The following is an 18975-nucleotide window of genomic DNA, read 5'->3' on the forward strand; positions in this document are numbered from 1 at the left end:
AAAGGTTAAGCACAGGTTCATTAGCGGTGCTTTTGGTTAAGCTAGGAGTGAGGATTCTGGGAGAAGGAGACAAGGCACAGGCTCTCTGCGCAGCTGCTGGCTCCACTGCAGAGCCTGTCAGCTGCACCCACATTCAGCTCCCAGGCATTGGCATCCCAAAGCTGCTCATGCTGCCCTGTGTTACTGGGACAGAAGCAATGTAAAATGCCCCCAAACCTGCACCCACTGGGACCTGGTGGAGTATTTGAGAGAAGCATCATCACCTAGCTGCTCTCTTCTGATATCCTTCCCCAGGCCACGGCTTGCACCCACTGCCGGAGCAGGAACGCTGGCAGAGCGCTCCTGGGACACCCCTCTGCTGACAAACCCAGCAGCCTGGGGTACACCACAGCGATTACTAGAACTCTGCGGCTAAAACCCTCATTTTTTTCAAGCTTGATCGATTTTGAACATTTAGATAATCCAATTTTCCCTTTCAAGTCATTAAATCAAACCCAAGTTTTGGCCGTCAAACAGGGGCTCCTCTGTGAGCTGTCGGACGACTCACGGTAGCAACTGCAGCAGCAAGCTGGCGTGTCAGCAAGCACCACGGAAACACGGGTACAATCACTAAACATAAACCAGAGAAAGACATCCACGCTGGGCTGAAACCTGGCAAAATACAGGCACTAACATTTTCAGAATTCTATGACAAAGGGAGAAAAACAGTAAGTGAAAAATCCCTGAAGGATTTTTTCCACCAATGAGGTCTGGATGGAGCACTAGAACTCCAGTCAGAAACATCTCGCCATCTTCAGAGACCTCCCCAGTCTAAGAGCCACCAGTGACTTGTATTTCATAACGAGAAGACAGAGGAAGAGTTTGGGCCCTGAAAAAGGAAGAAAGACCCACACTGGGTTAAATTACGTTTAGAGGCCTTTTAAGAGCAGACCAGCGCATACCCAAGGTACCCAATACAGAAGCTCAAGTAAAGAACAATGTTTCTATAATTGTCAAAGTTTTGTGATTCTAAACGTTTAAGTTACAGTCACAGAAAACAGCCATTTAAGTAATAAAAGGCCAGTACCACATAATTCCTTTTGGGATGTACCAGTCTGCTCACAAACATGCATGGCGTTTTTCCATGGCATCTCCAGAACGCAGGACACATTCCTAGGAGCAGCAGTCCGGAGAACAGGCTGCCGTACCGTCGGCTGGGATTTAACTTACTTTCGTTTCTTAATCGCTTGGCAAAGAGAACACTTTACCAGAGAACAGAAGTTTATCTTTGAAGAGCAAATAAAACTGGGCAAACATTTAATAAAAACATCTTTCTAATGAGCTTACAGCTTTGATCCAGTCTTTCTAACCTTCGCAATGACGGAAATTCTCTTCACCTTCTCCAGAAGTCAAAGCAGAGCAGTTCCTGCAGGATTACAAGCAATGAGTTCACACTCTCTGGGTTTCACTACTTTGAATTAGAATAGTGAGAGCAGCAGTCAGCGGCAACAACTCCGAATACCTCTATGCCTGGAATGGCTATATAAATATATTCCATCAATTTCCCACCAGCACCAAATAAGGATGTCCTTTAACAGCCTGCTTCAAACTTAAACCCTTTGATGAGGCTCAGTGAGTTAGCACACCATCACAACCAAACACTTCTGTTGATGTACAGAGCATATACACTGAAATAATAAAGCTCAAACAAAGCCCTACCAGCTTCCTAAACTAAAGCAGGCTGTTCTCACGCCTAGAGGAGAACAACTACAAAACCTCAGGAGGCGGCGACTGCGAGGATTTGTTTAGTTTAATGGCAAAGAATCAGGATCAAAATAAGAATGCACCCCACATCCCTAGTCACACCATTTGGGGAAATACTTAAACAGCGAAACAAGTCAAGAAAGTCACAGTGAGGCCTAAATCCTATCTGTTAAAAAAAAAAAAAAAAAAGAGAGAGAGAGGGGAAAAAAATACTCACAAGGAAAAGGCAGCAACAGCCCCAAAACCATTAAAAACTCTGGCCCAGAAAAACATCAGTAAATTCAGGAATGGAAACGATGTTCTAAGGGAGCAGTCCAGGACCCAAGATTTCCTAGAAGAGCCGAGCACATGCAGGACAGATCCGATACACAACGCAGACCGTGTCAGAGAACTGTCTCCTGCACGGTTAACACTCTCCCTCCCCGCCAGTACCACAGCACTGTGCTGATTCGTGGCAGGGCTGCAAAGGGCTCGAGCCCGATGTGAACACTGGGTCAGGGTGTGCCGGCGGTGCTGGAGCCCTGGCAGACACACCACAGTGAGAACACAGCAAGGACCTACAGACGGGAGGTATCGCAGACACAGCCCGAGGCAGCCCGGCACTTCTGGGCGGCTGCTCCTAGAGGCAGAATTGCGAAGTCCTGCTGCAACATGCAAGCAGCGCGTACCAGGGAGACACAATCCTTGGTATGAAGCGTAGGCACGTTTGTTTGTATTTGCCATTTGTACTGCTCAGCAATACCTCTCGGCTCCATTCAGAACCACACAGGAGCAGAGACGTGCAACCCCCTTCCCGGCTCAGGGGCTTCTCTTTCTCCACAAGCCGAGCTGTGGCCATATTCTGCAATGCAGGACGCTGGAAGCGGGTTTTATGGGAAACCATGTTTTTCAGGCAGCTCATGACGTGCTTTGAAACTGCATATTGCAAATTTTAGCATAAGGTCCCTCCATTCCATAAAACCGAAAAAAAAAAATGAAGTGCACTTAAAAGAAAGCGCTGCTTTCTGAGGTCTGAGTTTGTCCTCCATGCGGCTAGCTAATTGCCTTGCTGCATAACTGGCTTTCATTAAGATTGAGAGTACTTGGATGCTATTTGCTTTTTTTAGACAAAATAACGAGATCTTTACTGTAAGCAGGAGTTTCAGGATGATACAGACAACACTGGCGCTGTGCCACACGAATGCTTTTGCTAATCAACATTCACCTTCGGTATGCAGTGTTCCGCATCCACACGGCCAAGTGAATCGGATCCTCAGTCCTTGAAACAAACAAAATCAGAACTGAACACCACTGAACGAATCTGACAGAAGTGTTTCATTCCAAAGAAGCCTTGCTTGAACGTTATGAAAGTGACTGTAATTGACATGACAGGAATTCATTCTGAGGACTGCTGCAAGGCTTGGTTCACCTTGTAGAGTTACGCAGCACGGACTTAACTTCATTTTAGCTCAGATTTGCACCGGACACTTGCATTCCTGTGCTGGGTCAAGCAGTAACGTGCTGTAAGTCATCACAGCAACTGCATGTACTGAAAAACACCCAGTGAGGCACTAATGAGAATTTAGAAAGCAAATGGGAAGAGCAGCCGGTCAGCCTGTTAGCCTGTTTTGCTACACTGCACCTTGAGCCAGGTGGATGAAAGCAAGAGACCATGGAAGTCAGGGAAAAAAAAGCACCAGAGGCTCGACAGGAATTTGAAAGAACACATAGTGAAGCAAGAGGTTCGACAGCAATCTGTTTATATGGTTGTGTAAAAATCTCTATTTAAAACTTTAAATATACCACCCTAATATAGCAGGTTCATTAGGTTTTCCTTAGCTTTTGCTGCTTGCCACTTAACCTATGTAACTTATAAAACATACTCATTAAAACAGGTTAGAATGTCACAATGACAGCATATTGACAAGAAATGAACAACATGAAGGGTGGTGGGAGAAAATACCAAACCTGAAAAGCTTCCAAGGAATCACAGCTTGAATGATCTATTTCCTTACAGAGCTACAGTCCATTTTCCTACCTGACATTTGTTCAGTCTTGCTCTTTTAAATCTGACAAGGCTTCTTTCTTTTGCAGCATCATTCACCACACTTCACCAGAGATGGAATTCCTGCTCCCGGTACAGTTCCGTGCTCTGAACACACAGCGTGTCTCCTTGCCCTCCTCTTCGCTGAGGACAACTTTAAGCTGTCCCACAGAGGAGTCAGCAGCAGAGGCCCCTTCAGAGCCTTTCTCCAGCTGCTGGAGACGGCCCTCCTCATCTACCGGCCTTCGCAAGGTTTAAAAGCTCGCTCAGGATCGGCGCAGGCTACCACACACAGCAGCAACGAAACCTGGCTTCGTTTGGAACATATCCTTCCCACAATAAACCCTGGGAGGGTGCAAACACTGTTCACAACAAAAATCAGCATTCAGTGCACAAGCAAACAGCTACACGTTCACCTCTGCAAGCACCTCAATGCTTTTGATTGCCAAGCAAAAGAGGAGTTGCACCCTGGTTCACTTCTGTAAAATGCATAAAAACATTATACATTAATACTGGATTGTTTTTATTTGCTTTTATTTTTTATATTATTTCATTTGCAGTACCGCCATCATAACAAATGCCTACAAGCACCTACAAAGTGAAGAAATTATACCTTTGCGTTGTGCAAAGAAACAGAGCTGTTGCCTGGAGCCCTGCATCGCACAGCAGAGCCAGAGGAACCACAATGAGTTTCTCGTCCCACTCTGAGCCAGCCTTCCCTTGTCCCCCACCCAGCGGCACGGCTGGCTCACAGCTGGAAATGCTGATGGGCAGTTAGTCACTCCGGGCGGTGTTAATCAGCAGCTCTGTTTTACAGACCCATTTTATGACACTCTGCCCTGCTGCTCCTGCTCAGGACCTTCGTGCCCTGCCCAGGGGGAAGAGCAGGAGACCTGCCTCCGCTGCCTGGTTCCCAAAACCATCGCCTGCTGCTTGCAGGCATGTAAAACACTGATGGCTTTGTTTCCTGGCTGAAAAACTAAACCTTCAACTCTTGTTCCCCGCCTAAACCACTGAAATGAACATCCCACAACCCCAGAACTCATCTGAGAGGGAAGCAGCAGCCACAAAGGCACGCCAAAAGGGATGTGCAACAACAGTCTGAGCAGTGGAAGCAACACAGCAATAAATTGCATATTAACCCACTGAACTAAATCATATTTCAAGGAAATGTGTAGTGCCGGGCAGTCCAGAAAGCCTCAAGTGAGATTGCACTTCATCCTTCTGAGATGCATTATCAAAGAGGGTTTGCAAATCCATACGGGCACAGCTTTAACACCTTATTAAAGGTGCCTGGGAGCAATAAATATTAAAAAACACCAACATCTAAAAACCCCCGCAGCTCTCAGCAGGATTCTAAGTCATAATTTTTCAGGTGCAATCAACGATCAGAAAAATTCCCCTCAACTGGCTCTTAAATACAGTGTGCTCTTCCTATTTCTGTACATACATGCACAACCCCCGCATGCACTGTGCTATATACACACAACGTATACACTATAGCGTGTTCCTCGTGTCACCTTTCACAAACACCGACACGGATGGATGGAGGGCACAGGGAAGGACTCAGCATCACTGACTGCAAACCAAAGCAGAAATTCCAAATGCACATTCTCCTCTCTACGTACATATATATATATTCTCTTCTTCCCACTAGATTAAAATGACACCCCATCCACTCCACATTTTCTGTTGTCAGCAGTTATATTTCAGATACCCATAAGGCTTTCACACCATTTGCCATTTTCTAGAACTTTCCCTCGATTCCTCTAGTCCCATCTATTTAATTAACTTCATTTGAGTCACCTGGCACACCAACATGGAAATGCTCCCCCGGATATCACCCCCCTACTTTCAGTTCTACACAAACGGATTCCCGGGATTTTTTCCACTTGCCTGCCATGCACTCACAGAGAGTACACCGACTTCAAAAGACAACCTTCCCCTTGAAGTTCTGCAGACTCAGGTGCTGGAGGACAAAAAGCCTCCACAGTGATTGTACTCTGTAATTGTAACAGCAGCAGCGATGCCCAAAAATAACACAAATCAGAGAACTTTCACTGGAAGTACTCATGTGAGATACAAGACACCTTATCTCGTTCTTATAGAAACACCAGTTCCTGTTTCTGTGCCTGGCTGAAAATGGATTTTATTCCTGACACCCATTATTAAAGCCTGGGCTGACTCTGATCCGGTCCAGGCTGTGGAAGATCACACAGCAGCTGCAGTATCAAGTCCATAACTTCTAACCGAGATGAAACACTATTCAAAAAGAAATTCAGCGTTCAGATGTTGAACAACAGAATCCACCGTACCTTTCAGGAGGTTAACCTGGGGAATATTTATCCTTAAAAACACCTGCCTGGTTACAGGCTGTTCAGCACCAGCTTTGGCTCAGCTCATTTTGCTCTGCAGCCGACTGCCAGAATTAAAGCAACTCTACCTCTTCCTTCCAAGCACTTCCAGACTACAATCGAATTACCACAACTCCTCCCTGCCCCTGGATAAAGTAATCCTAAATATTACACCTTCCATTTCTGCAATCGCTACCCCAAAAGCAGAGTCTGGCTGTATGTTATGATCTCCAGGCTCCGTGCTAGCTCTCTCCCTTCACGTCACCAGCGCTGCTCAGCGCGACATCGCTGCAGCCCTGCTCACACCAGTCTCTAACGCTGAAGTGCTGTTCATCGTCCCAGACCACCCTTCTCAGCATACTGTCCCTTCAGTAAACATTTCTGAACTGATGACAAGAGCTTTGTGTCGCAGGGTTTTGACACTGCAAAGTATTTTGAGCATCAGCCCATTAGACATAAACACGCAGAGTTTATGTAAATGTTTAGAGAATTTGCTGTGTTTCGTGAGGGATAGTATTAACAGGATTAGTAAATAACTGCAGCTCTTTAGACTGCAAAAGCTGCTTTTCAAAAGATGTAGATTAGCTACTTTCATTACTATCACAGTGAAAGACTTTGCTTTGTGAGTCAATAAAACAAGAAATATCCAGAGTAGTTTCCAAATCAGACATTTCCATATCTTAAAATAAAGCCCCAAGTCATATTCCTACCAGCAACCCCTTTCCTCAACTAGCAGCCTGGGCTAGATTAGGATAGAAGATGGGTGGTTTACTTCGCTATCTAAAAATGCTATCTCCGAGAGTCAGGAAACTTACTTCCCAAGAGGAAAAAAAACCTTACAGTCAATAGTACCAAAGATTCTGGAAAAGATCTCTTGAGAGCGCCAAGCACACAATGAGAAGAGATGTAAAATTAGATTGTTTTAAGTTATTTTCTTATTTCCTTTTTTGCTTGAGTAAATGTTTTCGTTTTTAATACATTCTTAATTGCTACAAGGATTTCACATCCTTCTATTAAAATGCTTATTAGCACTACAAAGAAAAATCCGGGTTTATCAGCAACATTACTGTGGGAACATCAAAGGCTCAAACAACGCTGATCAGCAGTTACAGCCTGCCCTATCTGTAACCGACATCTCCTGCTATTTATTAACCCTCTACAACTCCAGAACAATGGAATGCTTTAATCAGGCAATATCTCAGCTAAGATTGGAGATGGGACATGAGTATGAGTTGTGCCTTCATGTTCGGTATTCAAGAGTGGCATTTCCTGCAACGCATTTTAGACTTCTGCAGTGCTAAGGCCACCTTGTTTTGTCAGGACAAAGATGCTAACCTCAACAGACATTTAATAAGATCATTCTTTAGTTTCCAATGTACTAAAGAATGTGTTTACACCTAACAGCGGGCAAGCAACCTGTCCTGTTGCCATCAGCAGGGTTATTCCTACTGACAACATTTTCAGGATTACATTTCTGCCTCTGACAGTTACATTCCTTACCAAAAGGATATTTTCCAAAACCAAAACCAACACAATTATCACAACATTTCTGCTAGCACATTAGAAATTTTAATTTAACATTGTCATTGTGAATTTCTTAATTTCACAGTCTCAAACTGACTTGAATTTATGGATTGTTCTGGGCTTTTTAAAACATTGCTGTACAGCATTTTGCTACCTATTTCTTACCTTTGTTTTGAAAAAAGTAAACAGCAATATGCCTATCATTTCTGTATTTTTATTTTACACACATATATATATGTTTTTATATGACAGGTGTCCTTCCAGCAAGGGAAAAAAAACCTGACCCAAGACTTCCACTAGTACTCAGCCCAGAAATCAGGGGCCAAGCAGGATGTTTTTACGGCATCTTTCATCTCTATGTCTGAAAGGGCCTTTGAATGACTCAGACATAAGACAGATGCTATGCTTGAAGAAATTCAAGCTAAACAAGCTAACAGAATTATTAAGTATCCACTCTAATTCTGAATCCAGCATCAGCACTTGTTTGGCTGATCTGGAAAAAACATTGCTCTGGAAAAGCACCACATTCACAGTCACAAGGCACTGAGAAGCTCCAGGATAAACACACATGACAAAGCAAGCATCCAAAATGAAATTTACCTCCAAACAATGTTGCCTAGCTGTCAGAGGATTAGGTTTGTCATGACAGTAAACAGCCTGCAATCGCCACAGCACAGTCTCCTTCCAGAGGGTTTTGTCCTCTCCAGCAGCTCCAGTCCCACCCAGCAACAGCTGCTCGCCATCACCAGCAGCGACGGCGCAGAGGAAGCCCTTAATGTGCCGCCAAGGGGCAGCGGAGCAGATGGCAGCGTGACATACAACCACAAGCATTAATTAAACTTCCACACAAGTTCCAGGATGCAGTGCTGAGTGAGTTTCCTTCAAGAAGAACATTTCAGACCAGGGGCGGCAGCCACAGCCCCACGCTCGCTCTAGGACGTGCGGCCGGTGCTGGGGTCCAGCCAGCGCAGCCTCATTTCAGTGTCCTGCCCTCCTGTTCGAGGGAGCTACTGCAGCAAGGGCGAGTCAGCGGCTTCCCCTGTCAGCCCAATTTACATTCCATCACAGACACTGCAGGTAAGGTTACAGAAGATTTGTTTAAACTGCATCCCCTCATCCAGGAGGGGTGGGGAAGGCAGACGAGGGGCACCCAGCCATACGGAAAAGAATAACAAAAACCCAACCAAGATAAAACCCAGGTAATTACGGCAAAGGGAGGGTGACTTTTTTGGAAATGGGGATTTCACCAAAAATAGAGTAAATCTGAAGGACCTTTGTTAGGTGAGCCTATTTTTCTTTAATAAGTATTGAATTCTGGGCCTTCCATGTCCACAGGCATTAAAATATCATTAAAACTGAACATCAGAACAGATTTGTCTTTTCCAGACTTGTTACACCACTTTCTTACCCCGTGTTACTCCCAGTGTAAAGCTAACACCCAGAACCATCTCCACTGAGAGAAACATATAGGTTTGGCATCAAGTGGGGGCATTTGGTAAGGCAACAGGCTTGCCGGCACCAGTGTCATCAGTACTCACTTCTAGCTTCTTCTCCTTCTCCATCAACACGTCCTTCTGATTCTGGGTGTACTCGATCAGCATGCGTGCCAGCTGGCGCCGGTCCTCCAGCTCCGCTGCCAGCCGGCCGTTGTACTCCGCTAGCAACAGGCACGCTTCGTCCACAGTCTTCGAAAGGCGTTCCGCTGCCTCTTTGTCTACAGGCACAAGGGTTGGGCAATTCAGGGGACAAAGTTTAAAACGTTCATCTGTCACAGAGGGGCTACCATTCACCAGGCACACGCACAGTAACATCTCACTCAAATACACCCCTGGCTTGATGGGAAAATAAGAGTTCTTGTGACAGGGGATCTAAAGGAAATAAGCAGGACTAACAGCGTGAGAACGGTGGCTTTTAGAGCTGACATGACTGACTGCATTTTATCCTCGCAGAGGTATCAGTGATGGGGCGGGGGCATAAATCTGTGAAGTTAGCCTCTGTAACTAAAACTTCAGGCTGTACTTTCAGAATTCAGTTAAACAAATCAGGTGGGTTTTACATTTAAACATGGTGTGCACTTTTAAATTCCTCTTTTCTCTGAATTTCCTGAAGCAAACACAGGAGTTGCACACTACTCTTCCCAGCTGGGCCCTGGGAGCGTGTATTATAAAGGACTGGATAAGTGGCAGTTCATAATGAGTTCTAAACTAAAACTACTTCCAGGAACAAGAGTCAAATCAGTTCAACCTTTAAATAATTCTATAAATATTACTTCTCAAATAAAATTGCAAAAGTCCATTTAAATAAAGACCGACAGACTAACGGGGGTAGCGAATTTCCTTTTCCGAAGCAATAAAAGAGGATGTGTGTTCTCAGCACAGTCTGATGAAACTCAAAAACATCCAACAGTCAAGGTGTTCAAAATCAAACACACCCATCGGAGAACTCTGGCCCTATTTCCTCCACATTCTTGCGAAATGCTGTTGATGCTCTCCAAGTACAAAAGCCTTGGTCCAAGCCAAAACAATGGAAGCAGCTATGCAAGCTTCTTCTTCAGTTTTACTTCACAGGATTGCTACCTATTAATGACCCAACAGCCACAGAACCAGGACACAAAAGCAGGAATTCACAATACAGCCTGATTATTTAAAGAAAAAAACCCCTTTCATTTCAAAGTTATTCTTTGGACCCATTTTCATTCATCTTCCAGTTTCCTACCTGTAATTTTCTCCAGTAATGAAACATCTTGAACTTCCTGAGGCAGGGAGGCAATTTTTTGCCGCACCGTTGCATCTCCTGATGCTGCGTTTTCCAGGTCTTGTAGGGCTTTGATCAAATCCTCGGTCTACAAGAGAAGTCAGCTAACATTAAAACCAGGTCACTTTGATGCCATTTCCTGCGGAGGTGGCCTCTGCATCTGAGGTCACCCACCTTTGAAAGCAACCATTTGGGGAATATTTTATTCAAGCAACTTTAAACTGTTGCTTCCCAACACTAAGAGCATTCACTAAGCCTACAATATCCCAGTGTCTGGAAAGTTATGCAGAATTACAGAAGAATCATCTTTTTCAAGACTCTGCAGCGGAAAATGTCTCATTCCAATTAAGAGAAGCGATCATTTAAGACAGAGCTGAGAGTACATGGCCACACCAGTCTGAGAAACAGCCATCAGCCCTTTGTGTTGCACCAAACTGGGACTCTGTCTTTTAGCTGAGCATCCCCGACACCTTCTCCTACACTAGCAGGAAAAATTCTATTCCAAAGATGCATTCTGACACAGGAGGAAAAAAAACCAAAACTAAACAAAACCAAACTTTCATCCGTCCAAACAAAACTGCGTCAGATTTCTGTCATTATAAGATTTAGAATTTTGTAACTGGTTACCTACCAAAACTTTGATAACAATGAAAGCTATCACTGTCAGAGCAAACTTTGTATCGGCCTGATTTTGCAAAGCCATTGCTCCCTCAGTTAGCTCAACGGGCTCTTTGGAAGCACACTGCAGTCTGCAATTAACTCTCAACCTCATCTCTCGGCTGGTTTCAGTGCCTCAAGGAAAAATGTGTTAGTTTAAATTAATAGACTCAAAACGTAACCTAGCTTAAAGGGGATGTGGATGAGGACAGCCTTAAGAGGACCTCCCCTGACACACCAGATTTCTTCCCTGCTCAAAAAAAATTAAAAATGGAAGAAGAGAGACTCCTCGAACAGGAAGAGAAAAGTCTTGTTTGTTTTTAAAAAAATATTAAGTTTCAATGGGAGGTTTGTGAAACTGGAACACTAGCCCTGCAAACACCACCACTGATGTCTCAACTACACTTCAATTGTTTGAAAACTAATAAAAATAATGAAAAATTTTAAATAATTTTTTATCTGAAAAATAAAGAACTCCATCACCCAAGATTTACTACCTCTTTGCAAACTGCTAATGATTTCCAACAGTAGCAAACACAATGCTTATCATCAAGAGAAACCATAAGCTGCAAGGCATCTGGAGGTAAAAACAACAAAAAAACTCACTTAGTTCCTTGACAACTGTTATTTATTTTTATTTTTCAATGTTTACAGCCTACCAGATGGATGGTGTATTTTTTTTACAATTTTCAAATAGGCAATGGTTTAACACATGTTCATTTTGTAGCCTTAAATGGTCAGAATGATCCTCTATTCCATTCCTACTATTTCCACACCACTAACATGTCAGCCCCAGAATAAAGTCTTCAGAACTGGTTTTGGTAACCAGCTCCACACTTTTTAATACTTTTAAAGCTCTTCATGAGCTTTTTAATAGCTCGTGGAGAGAGATGTTCTCCAAAAAAAATAATCAAGTTTTAACTGTGTTACAACTTTGGGTTTGAGAGATGGCACACTGGTCTTAGAAAGAATTTAAGATACGGTCTGTTCTTCTAGCAGCCCCTGAGGGTCTTTACTGGCAGCGCTACTCAAACCTTGGGTCACGCTCCCTGACATCACTCAGAAGTGGCACAGCAATTCCATATGCAGAAGGAATCTGTTCCATTTCACATGGACGACTCAACCCCCAACTGAGTGTCTCCATTAAAAGCATTTCACTTGTTGGCAGCTCCACCTCGTGGCTGTACCACTGGAGGTGGCTGCACAACTGCTCCCACTCCCAACCCATCCCACCTACCAGCAGCGGCCCAGCACTGGGGTCTTGGGGTGAGTAGCTCCCAGGGTAATCATCATCTTCCTCCTCTTGTATTTGCTGAAAAGTCCGCTTTAAAGACTTCTTCTCCTCTGCAACTGAAGACACATACAAGCAACTCATTTGGATGCCAGATCTGCCCACCTGAACGATCTCTGCTTCACCAGAACGGAACCGGGCGCTCTGATGATTCCACTCTCTGAAGGCCGGCTACAGCTGGACTCCAGTGCTGCTATCACATTCCAAACACTCCCACGTGAAGCAGCACGAAAAGGCTGATTTCGCCCACACCCCTATCTCTGTACACGCACCTACAAGGATCCAGTCTCCGTATCAGCAGTGTGCACCCAACACAGGCAGGGAGAGCACACGCCCCTCTGTCAATGAACCCTGCTCACGTTCGCCAGTTCGTACCACGGATGCAGGTGAGGATTTCTACCAGTGGAAATGAAGCACTGATGCCAGGATACACGTGGACAGAAGAATTTCAAGCTATCTTTCTGCACCAAGTCCATCTTCATTGTGGCCTCACAAGCAACTCAACACCTGCTGGTTATTCTGCCTTCCACCCTTCCCTAAGAACAAAGACTTCAGGATGTGACAGCAACAACAGCAATGGGCAGAGTGTGAACGGGTGTCCAAGCAGGCAACCTCTAACACTGCAGAAACAGGGATGCATAAAGAAGACAGGGTTGGTTAAACGAATCCTAGCTCAGCACACCAGAGCTTGGAAGGGAAGAGACAGCCCATGAGTGAGGCAGGCTTAACACAGCCTTTGATCCAGTGACAGCGCCTTCAGAAGACAGATCGCTCTTCAGACTTGCCACCAAAACTCCTAAGAGCCAGGGTAACTCGTAAGAAAGCTTTGGACAGAGTCTTGAGAACCTCTCTTCAATGGAAACAAGTCTTGCCGAGGTAATAATGGAGTTCAAGGGAAACATTCTGTATGCGCTTTGATTCACAGGAAAATCCAAGATCACTCTTGATTTAAAATGAAATCAGTCTGCCCAGCTCTAATGAGGAAGCAAAGAGAAAGGTCGATCCTTAAATGCAGAATTTTCCCTGCCTAGTCAGGAGGGACTATGTCTGAAAAAAACTTCATTTTAATGGAGAGAAAGTGCTGTACATTGTGCTTGTGTGGGGAAAACGCTGGAAGACCTTGGTGAGGTGGACACCAATGCATCTGTTAGAGAACAGATGTACTCAGCGGAAGGGAAAGCAGCTCAGAAGATAGTTACCCTAAGCCAAACGAATTCCTGATGTGTGTTAGAGCAAAGCTACCCCAGCTAGAAAAGGTCCAGCCTCAGTTTTGTGTGTGTACAGCTGATGCAGCAGAGTCCTGGAGGACAATCTGACTGACGAGATCCCAGATCAGCACGAGAACGGCTGCTGCCCAGAGCTCTGCAAAAGGCAGGAGCTGAGTTGAGCTGAGCAGGAGCTGTGCAGAGGACAGAATGGCCAAGGAGCGCACTGGAGGTCACACAGTCCAGTGCAACATGCTGTCAGCATTTATCCTTTGTGTGCACTTACCATAAAACAATTAACCAACAAAGGAGAAACACGACATAACTGATAGAAGAATGCATGCCTGTAGCGCGCACAGAAGTGAAAAGGAAACAGAACTGGGCTTCAAACTGCTGAAGAGCTGCTCCTGCTGTGCGGCCAACCGGTCCACCACAAGACACAGTGCTATTCTCGCTTGCCACTCTAACACAGAATTCAGAAGCCATTGAATTTTCATGCAACCAGTGCACCCTCCAATTTTTCTAACCCTTTGGTTTTTTTGGGAGTAAATTACTCAGGATTAAGTTCTCATTACAACATGCATTCGCTGGCAGCCTCTCCCAGGTCAAGCATAACTGGAGTCGACCTGCTCCAAAATTATCCCTGGTCCTGGCCCCAGGTGCCTTGATTTCAGCTGTGCTTGGCAGTGTCCCTGCCCGCTCTCCTCTCTAATGTCTTTCTCTGTATTTTAATGTGGGTCTTGCTTCCTGTGACAGAATTTGCGACAGCCAGAGCAGATGGGGAGCAGGTGAGTTTGCAACACTCCCAACAACAGAGCACATTAAAAGACTTCCTTCAGCTGGTTATTACAAAGACAATGAAAACATCAGCGATATGGGTTATATTACCTACAGGATTTTACATCAAACCTCTACAGCCCTAGCTCTCCAGGCTTTCAGATAAATGGGTGGTTCGTCTGTTCCCTATTGCTTGTAAAAATAAACTTTCTAATAAAAACAAGATTAATGAGAAAGCAAATGAAAGCTTAACAAATACATTTACAGTTAAAAAAATATGATTAAGATATCAATATTCAAAGGCTCATTTCCCTGTATATGCATACTTCCTTAAGGAACCTCACAGACTGAAATATGGTAGCAAGCTGCCCCACTGTGTGAGGCTAAACTAGGGAATACAACACCTAGAAAGATTTGTGCAATCAATTCTGTTCCACGGCAGGAGCTTAGCTCCTGCCGCCAAATGAACTGCTGTAACATTTACCAAAAGCCTGGCTACTAATGAAACAAAAAACAAGCCGCACCGTTGGAAGACACACCGAGAAGCTTTAAAGATGTCTTTCCTCACTGATACAGGACTGCACCTTTTTTTTTTTTTGGTCAAGTTTCACAACTGGAAGTGTAACTGGTGCTCTGCAGCCCAAGCAGAGCTGCCCTGCTCCGAAAGCAGCACCCACCAGCCCAGGGATTTGAGACTCTGCAACACGAAAAAGCCGCAGAGAACCACCTGCACAGACTTGCTGCCAGGCTTAGGCTGAAGAAAAGAACACTCATCACGGCACCAGGTGCCCTTCAGGAGCTTCAGAATGTTGTTTTAACAGCACAACCTCGCACCGATCTAAAGCCACGAATACCTCCTACTCCTCAGCTGCGCCTGCCCTGGATGTGCACAGAGCCAGAGGTCAACGTGGCTGTTGGGGAGCAGCGTGCTGGGGCTTTGCACTTTTGTGATAAATGTTATATCTGTGAAACACCATACGGGACTGTCCATCTCATTTCTATTCACCTCTCTGAAAACAGAACAGAGTGACTACAGCAAAGCCTCCTGCAACGTAGACAGTCACCCACCAGAAACTGGACAATCACCCATTTATCTTAGAAATCCACTAAAATCCCGTGTGAAACTAGCTCCTACCATTAAGAAGCAAATCCGAAAACAAGCCAGTCAGAACAAGGAGAAAAACTCTGAGAACTGTGCTGAGTTTTTCAAATTGCTTTTTCTCTCTTAGTTTAAAAATCCCAATTTATTTTTTTCAATAAACTGACAAGAAGGCAGCAACTCACACTCATGAAAGGTCTGAGCTGTTCTCTCCAATAAGAGATACTATATGAATTATTCCAATTACCCAGACAAAAATCAAGCTTCTCGCCAAGTCAAGATGTGCGCACAGCAGTTCTTAAAACATTGGTATTTCTTCATTCTGTTTCCCATAGACAAAGGTCTGTCCCACTCAGGAAGGGTTTGATTTTGAATAAACATTTTTAAGGTGAGAAGGCAACAGCAGCAGGACTGACTGACACCCCAACCAAAGGGAGGATGACACTGAGCCACAGTCGGCTGCCAGCTCCCCAGGAAATTGCAGTGTCGTTCTGGGACACACAGTATCACTGTTTAGATTAAAAATTAAACATTCATGAAACACTTATCGAGGTACCTTAAATTAACAGTTTCAAACCCTCAGTTCACCAGGAATCCAGGCATGTAAACTCTGTCCTTTCACGACAAACAGGTGTCCTATGCATCGCACCCAGACAACAGAAAATCCCCAGTTCGAGGTATTTCATGCAGAGCCCGTACACCTTCACCCTTCCCCTCTCCCACCACTCAGAGCGACTCCCTCTGTCCTGATACGGAAGAGACAACCCAGTGTGTGTCCCAGCATTTAGGGAAAAAAAGGCAATACCTTCTGAATATCACACTGAAATGACAGCCAGCCGGATGGCCCCTGCTGTGAGCGGCTGAGCACCAGCCAGTGATTCTGCCTGCAGCAGCACCTGAAAAACCACAAACTACAGCCACAGAGGTACGTCTCTGCACTCGCATCTCGTGTTTATGCTCACGTCTTCATACTAATTCTGCATTAATTCCAATCTCCAGTAGATGTACCTTGCTTGTTTTCACCATCCACGAACAGCGTAAGAGCACTCTGCTAACACCTGAGCCCACTCTCACAAAGCATCCACCTCTGTGGGAACAGAGCAAAACCTGCTCACAGCAGCCAGGAGACTTTAGCTCGTTTGAAGACACCGACACTTCCTTTAGCTGCGAAATGGACAAATACTCCCTTGACCAAACGACCATTGATTTTTAATGACCCTCCCCTTCCCTAGGCCAGGCACCCAGCTGCTCTCTCTTCTCACTACAGTACAAGCAGCTGAACACTCTCAGATGCTGCAGCAGAAGAGGCAATACCGGCCAAAGCACAGTGAACCCAAGCAGCTTCTACTCAGTTTCTCCCATCTGTCTCATGCAGTAACAAGGTATAACCACAATCTTCTAGTGACATTAAATGATGCAAAGTTATTGTTTTCCCCAAACGACATCAGCTGGTGTAAGAAAAAAGAGACCAGACAAGCTTCTGGGCATATATCCCAGACTTCAATTATTAAAAAGTCCTTCCTCAATGATAACAACATATAGTAACTATGCAAAATAGAACAAAATGAAAGCACCACCAACATTGAATAAATCATTATAATAACCCAGCTGACCACTCTCAGAGACGCAGAGTGGGACAATTTTAACTCTCAAGGTGGATGCAACAGTTCCCTGCACCCTACTCACTTGTCTTCACATCGAAAGGCAGCCCTGGAGTATCCTGTGCACTGAAGCAGACATTACCCGAAGCTTAGCTTCCTGCCAGCCACAAGGCAACACACTCCCAAACTGGAACTGCGGGTTCAACAAAAATCAGACTGCTCTCCAGACAATCCCGAAGAACCTCCACGACCAGCTCTGGCAGCAGCTCAGCTCCCAGCACCCAGAGCTCAGCTCCTCGCAGCGAAACACATACCACTCTAAAAAACAAAGTAAAGCCCACAACAGAAGCAAAGCACTTGCCTTTAGTTTGGGGGCTGTTGGAGTCTTCTATCGAAAGCTTCAGCTGCTGTATGAACTCACTGCCATACACGCTCCTTTCTTGCCAGATGTTAAGCAATCGTTCCAAGGGCTTTTTGCAGCCCTCATCTGCTTCTCTGTTCAAAGATTAGAAAATAATTATAGATCAGCTGAAAAGCATTCCTGATGTTTTAAGAGAGCATCTTGCAAACTAGCAGCTGCATCCACTGCAATATCTGCACATTGGGAGAGAATCTCATATTGTCTGAGACAAACTGTGCAAAACACACTTGTGGACAGTTTTCCCCTTTTATCGGAACCAAAGGCTGCCTGGAAGTGCACCCCATTCCCACCCCCACGGAAGGGCAGGAAAAGTTTACAAGGAAGAAACTTGCTATCATTCAGAATTTGCAAGAAAAGCTATAAAATTCCCCCAAGTCAACGTGATTAGTATTCAGAGTATCAACTTGAAACAGTTGTTGCAGTCAATAGCATCCCAATTAAAAAGCAGGTTGTTTGGCTCGTTAGGCACCTCAATGTACTCGCACAGCACACTGGGAGCGCGACAGCCATCCAGAGCAGTGCACCGCGCAACACACAGAGCACTAGGGTTGAGATAACAGGAATTATTGTGCTATTTACAGCAAATCTCAACTAAATGATAGCCCATTTTTGATAAGAAGGTAGCTGCATCACTCCTTCCTTCTTACGTGTAAAATTCTCCCTTCCTCTAGCAAGGAGACTAACGACGAGATAAGCATTAAAACAAGCAATACAAAAAGAAACCCAGCTCAAAGCAGAAGATTGATGAGAATCCGGTGATCCAAAATGCCAGGTCTGTAAAGTGTTCTGGCAGTGGGGAAGAGCCATTCATTCTGTGGCTGTAACAAACCCATGCAGCTATTCAGTCTCCCTACCCGTGAACAGGCCTGCACGACCTTTTGTCACCAACTAAAATACAGGACATACCAGCTGCATGTAGAGAACAAACGTGCAAAGCTGGGAGGGGCTGGTTCACGTACAAACAATTTTGCCCAAAGAGAAATATTAACACTAGACAGTTCCTGGACACAAAGCAGTCTCTACTAACGATGCGGTACAAGCACCCCTGAGACTTAAAAAACCCCAAAACCAAAATCCAACTGAATTCAACTTTGCATAACACGAATGCAAACATAGAGAAAAGCTGAAGAAACACATAACACACCAACATACCTGGCAACATGAGAAAAAGCATCCACAAGAACAGATTCAAACTCCCGAGTAAATTCGGGACCTTTCCTCTTACTGTTCTGGATGACATCGTTTGCTAAGTATAGGAAAGTAAGCTTCCTACTCGATTTTGCTGGGAAAGGGGAAAAAATAAAAGAAGGAAGAGAAGAAAAAAAACAAGAGAGAGAGAGAGAGAGAGTTTGTGTTTATTTCTCACTTCTTTCACCTGGAATCACTAACATGGTTTTCAAAGTTGCTTATAACTTTTCAGCCTAAAAAACAAAGTTCAAAATATTTCCAAGTTACCAAGGCAAACCGGAACCCTTCAAGTCAAGTAGTTCTTGATCTCCTTCCTTCTGCTCAGGTTTATTTCTAAC

The 18975-nt window shown here is 44.7% G+C and overlaps 1 protein-coding gene across 1 annotated transcript in view; it reads right to left on the reverse strand.

The window, feature by feature from the left end:
- The window catches only part of RPRD1B (regulation of nuclear pre-mRNA domain containing 1B), a gene marked incomplete at its 5' end in the record, with an annotated part of 19319 nt that extends 588 nt beyond the window's left edge, over nucleotides 1-18731 (reverse strand). The window contains 5 exons of the mRNA XM_010078173.1: nucleotides 9183-9358; nucleotides 10360-10486; nucleotides 12293-12405; nucleotides 17390-17523; nucleotides 18602-18731. Of these exons, the coding sequence (XP_010076475.1) occupies nucleotides 9183-9358; nucleotides 10360-10486; nucleotides 12293-12405; nucleotides 17390-17523; nucleotides 18602-18731 (680 nt within the window). The remainder of the gene's footprint in view (nucleotides 1-9182; nucleotides 9359-10359; nucleotides 10487-12292; nucleotides 12406-17389; nucleotides 17524-18601) is intronic.
- Nucleotides 18732-18975: the final 244 nt, after the last annotated feature.

This window comes from Pterocles gutturalis, unplaced genomic scaffold, assembly GCF_000699245.1.
Source record: "Pterocles gutturalis isolate BGI_N339 unplaced genomic scaffold, ASM69924v1 scaffold34023, whole genome shotgun sequence".
NCBI lineage: Eukaryota > Metazoa > Chordata > Aves > Pterocliformes > Pteroclidae > Pterocles > Pterocles gutturalis.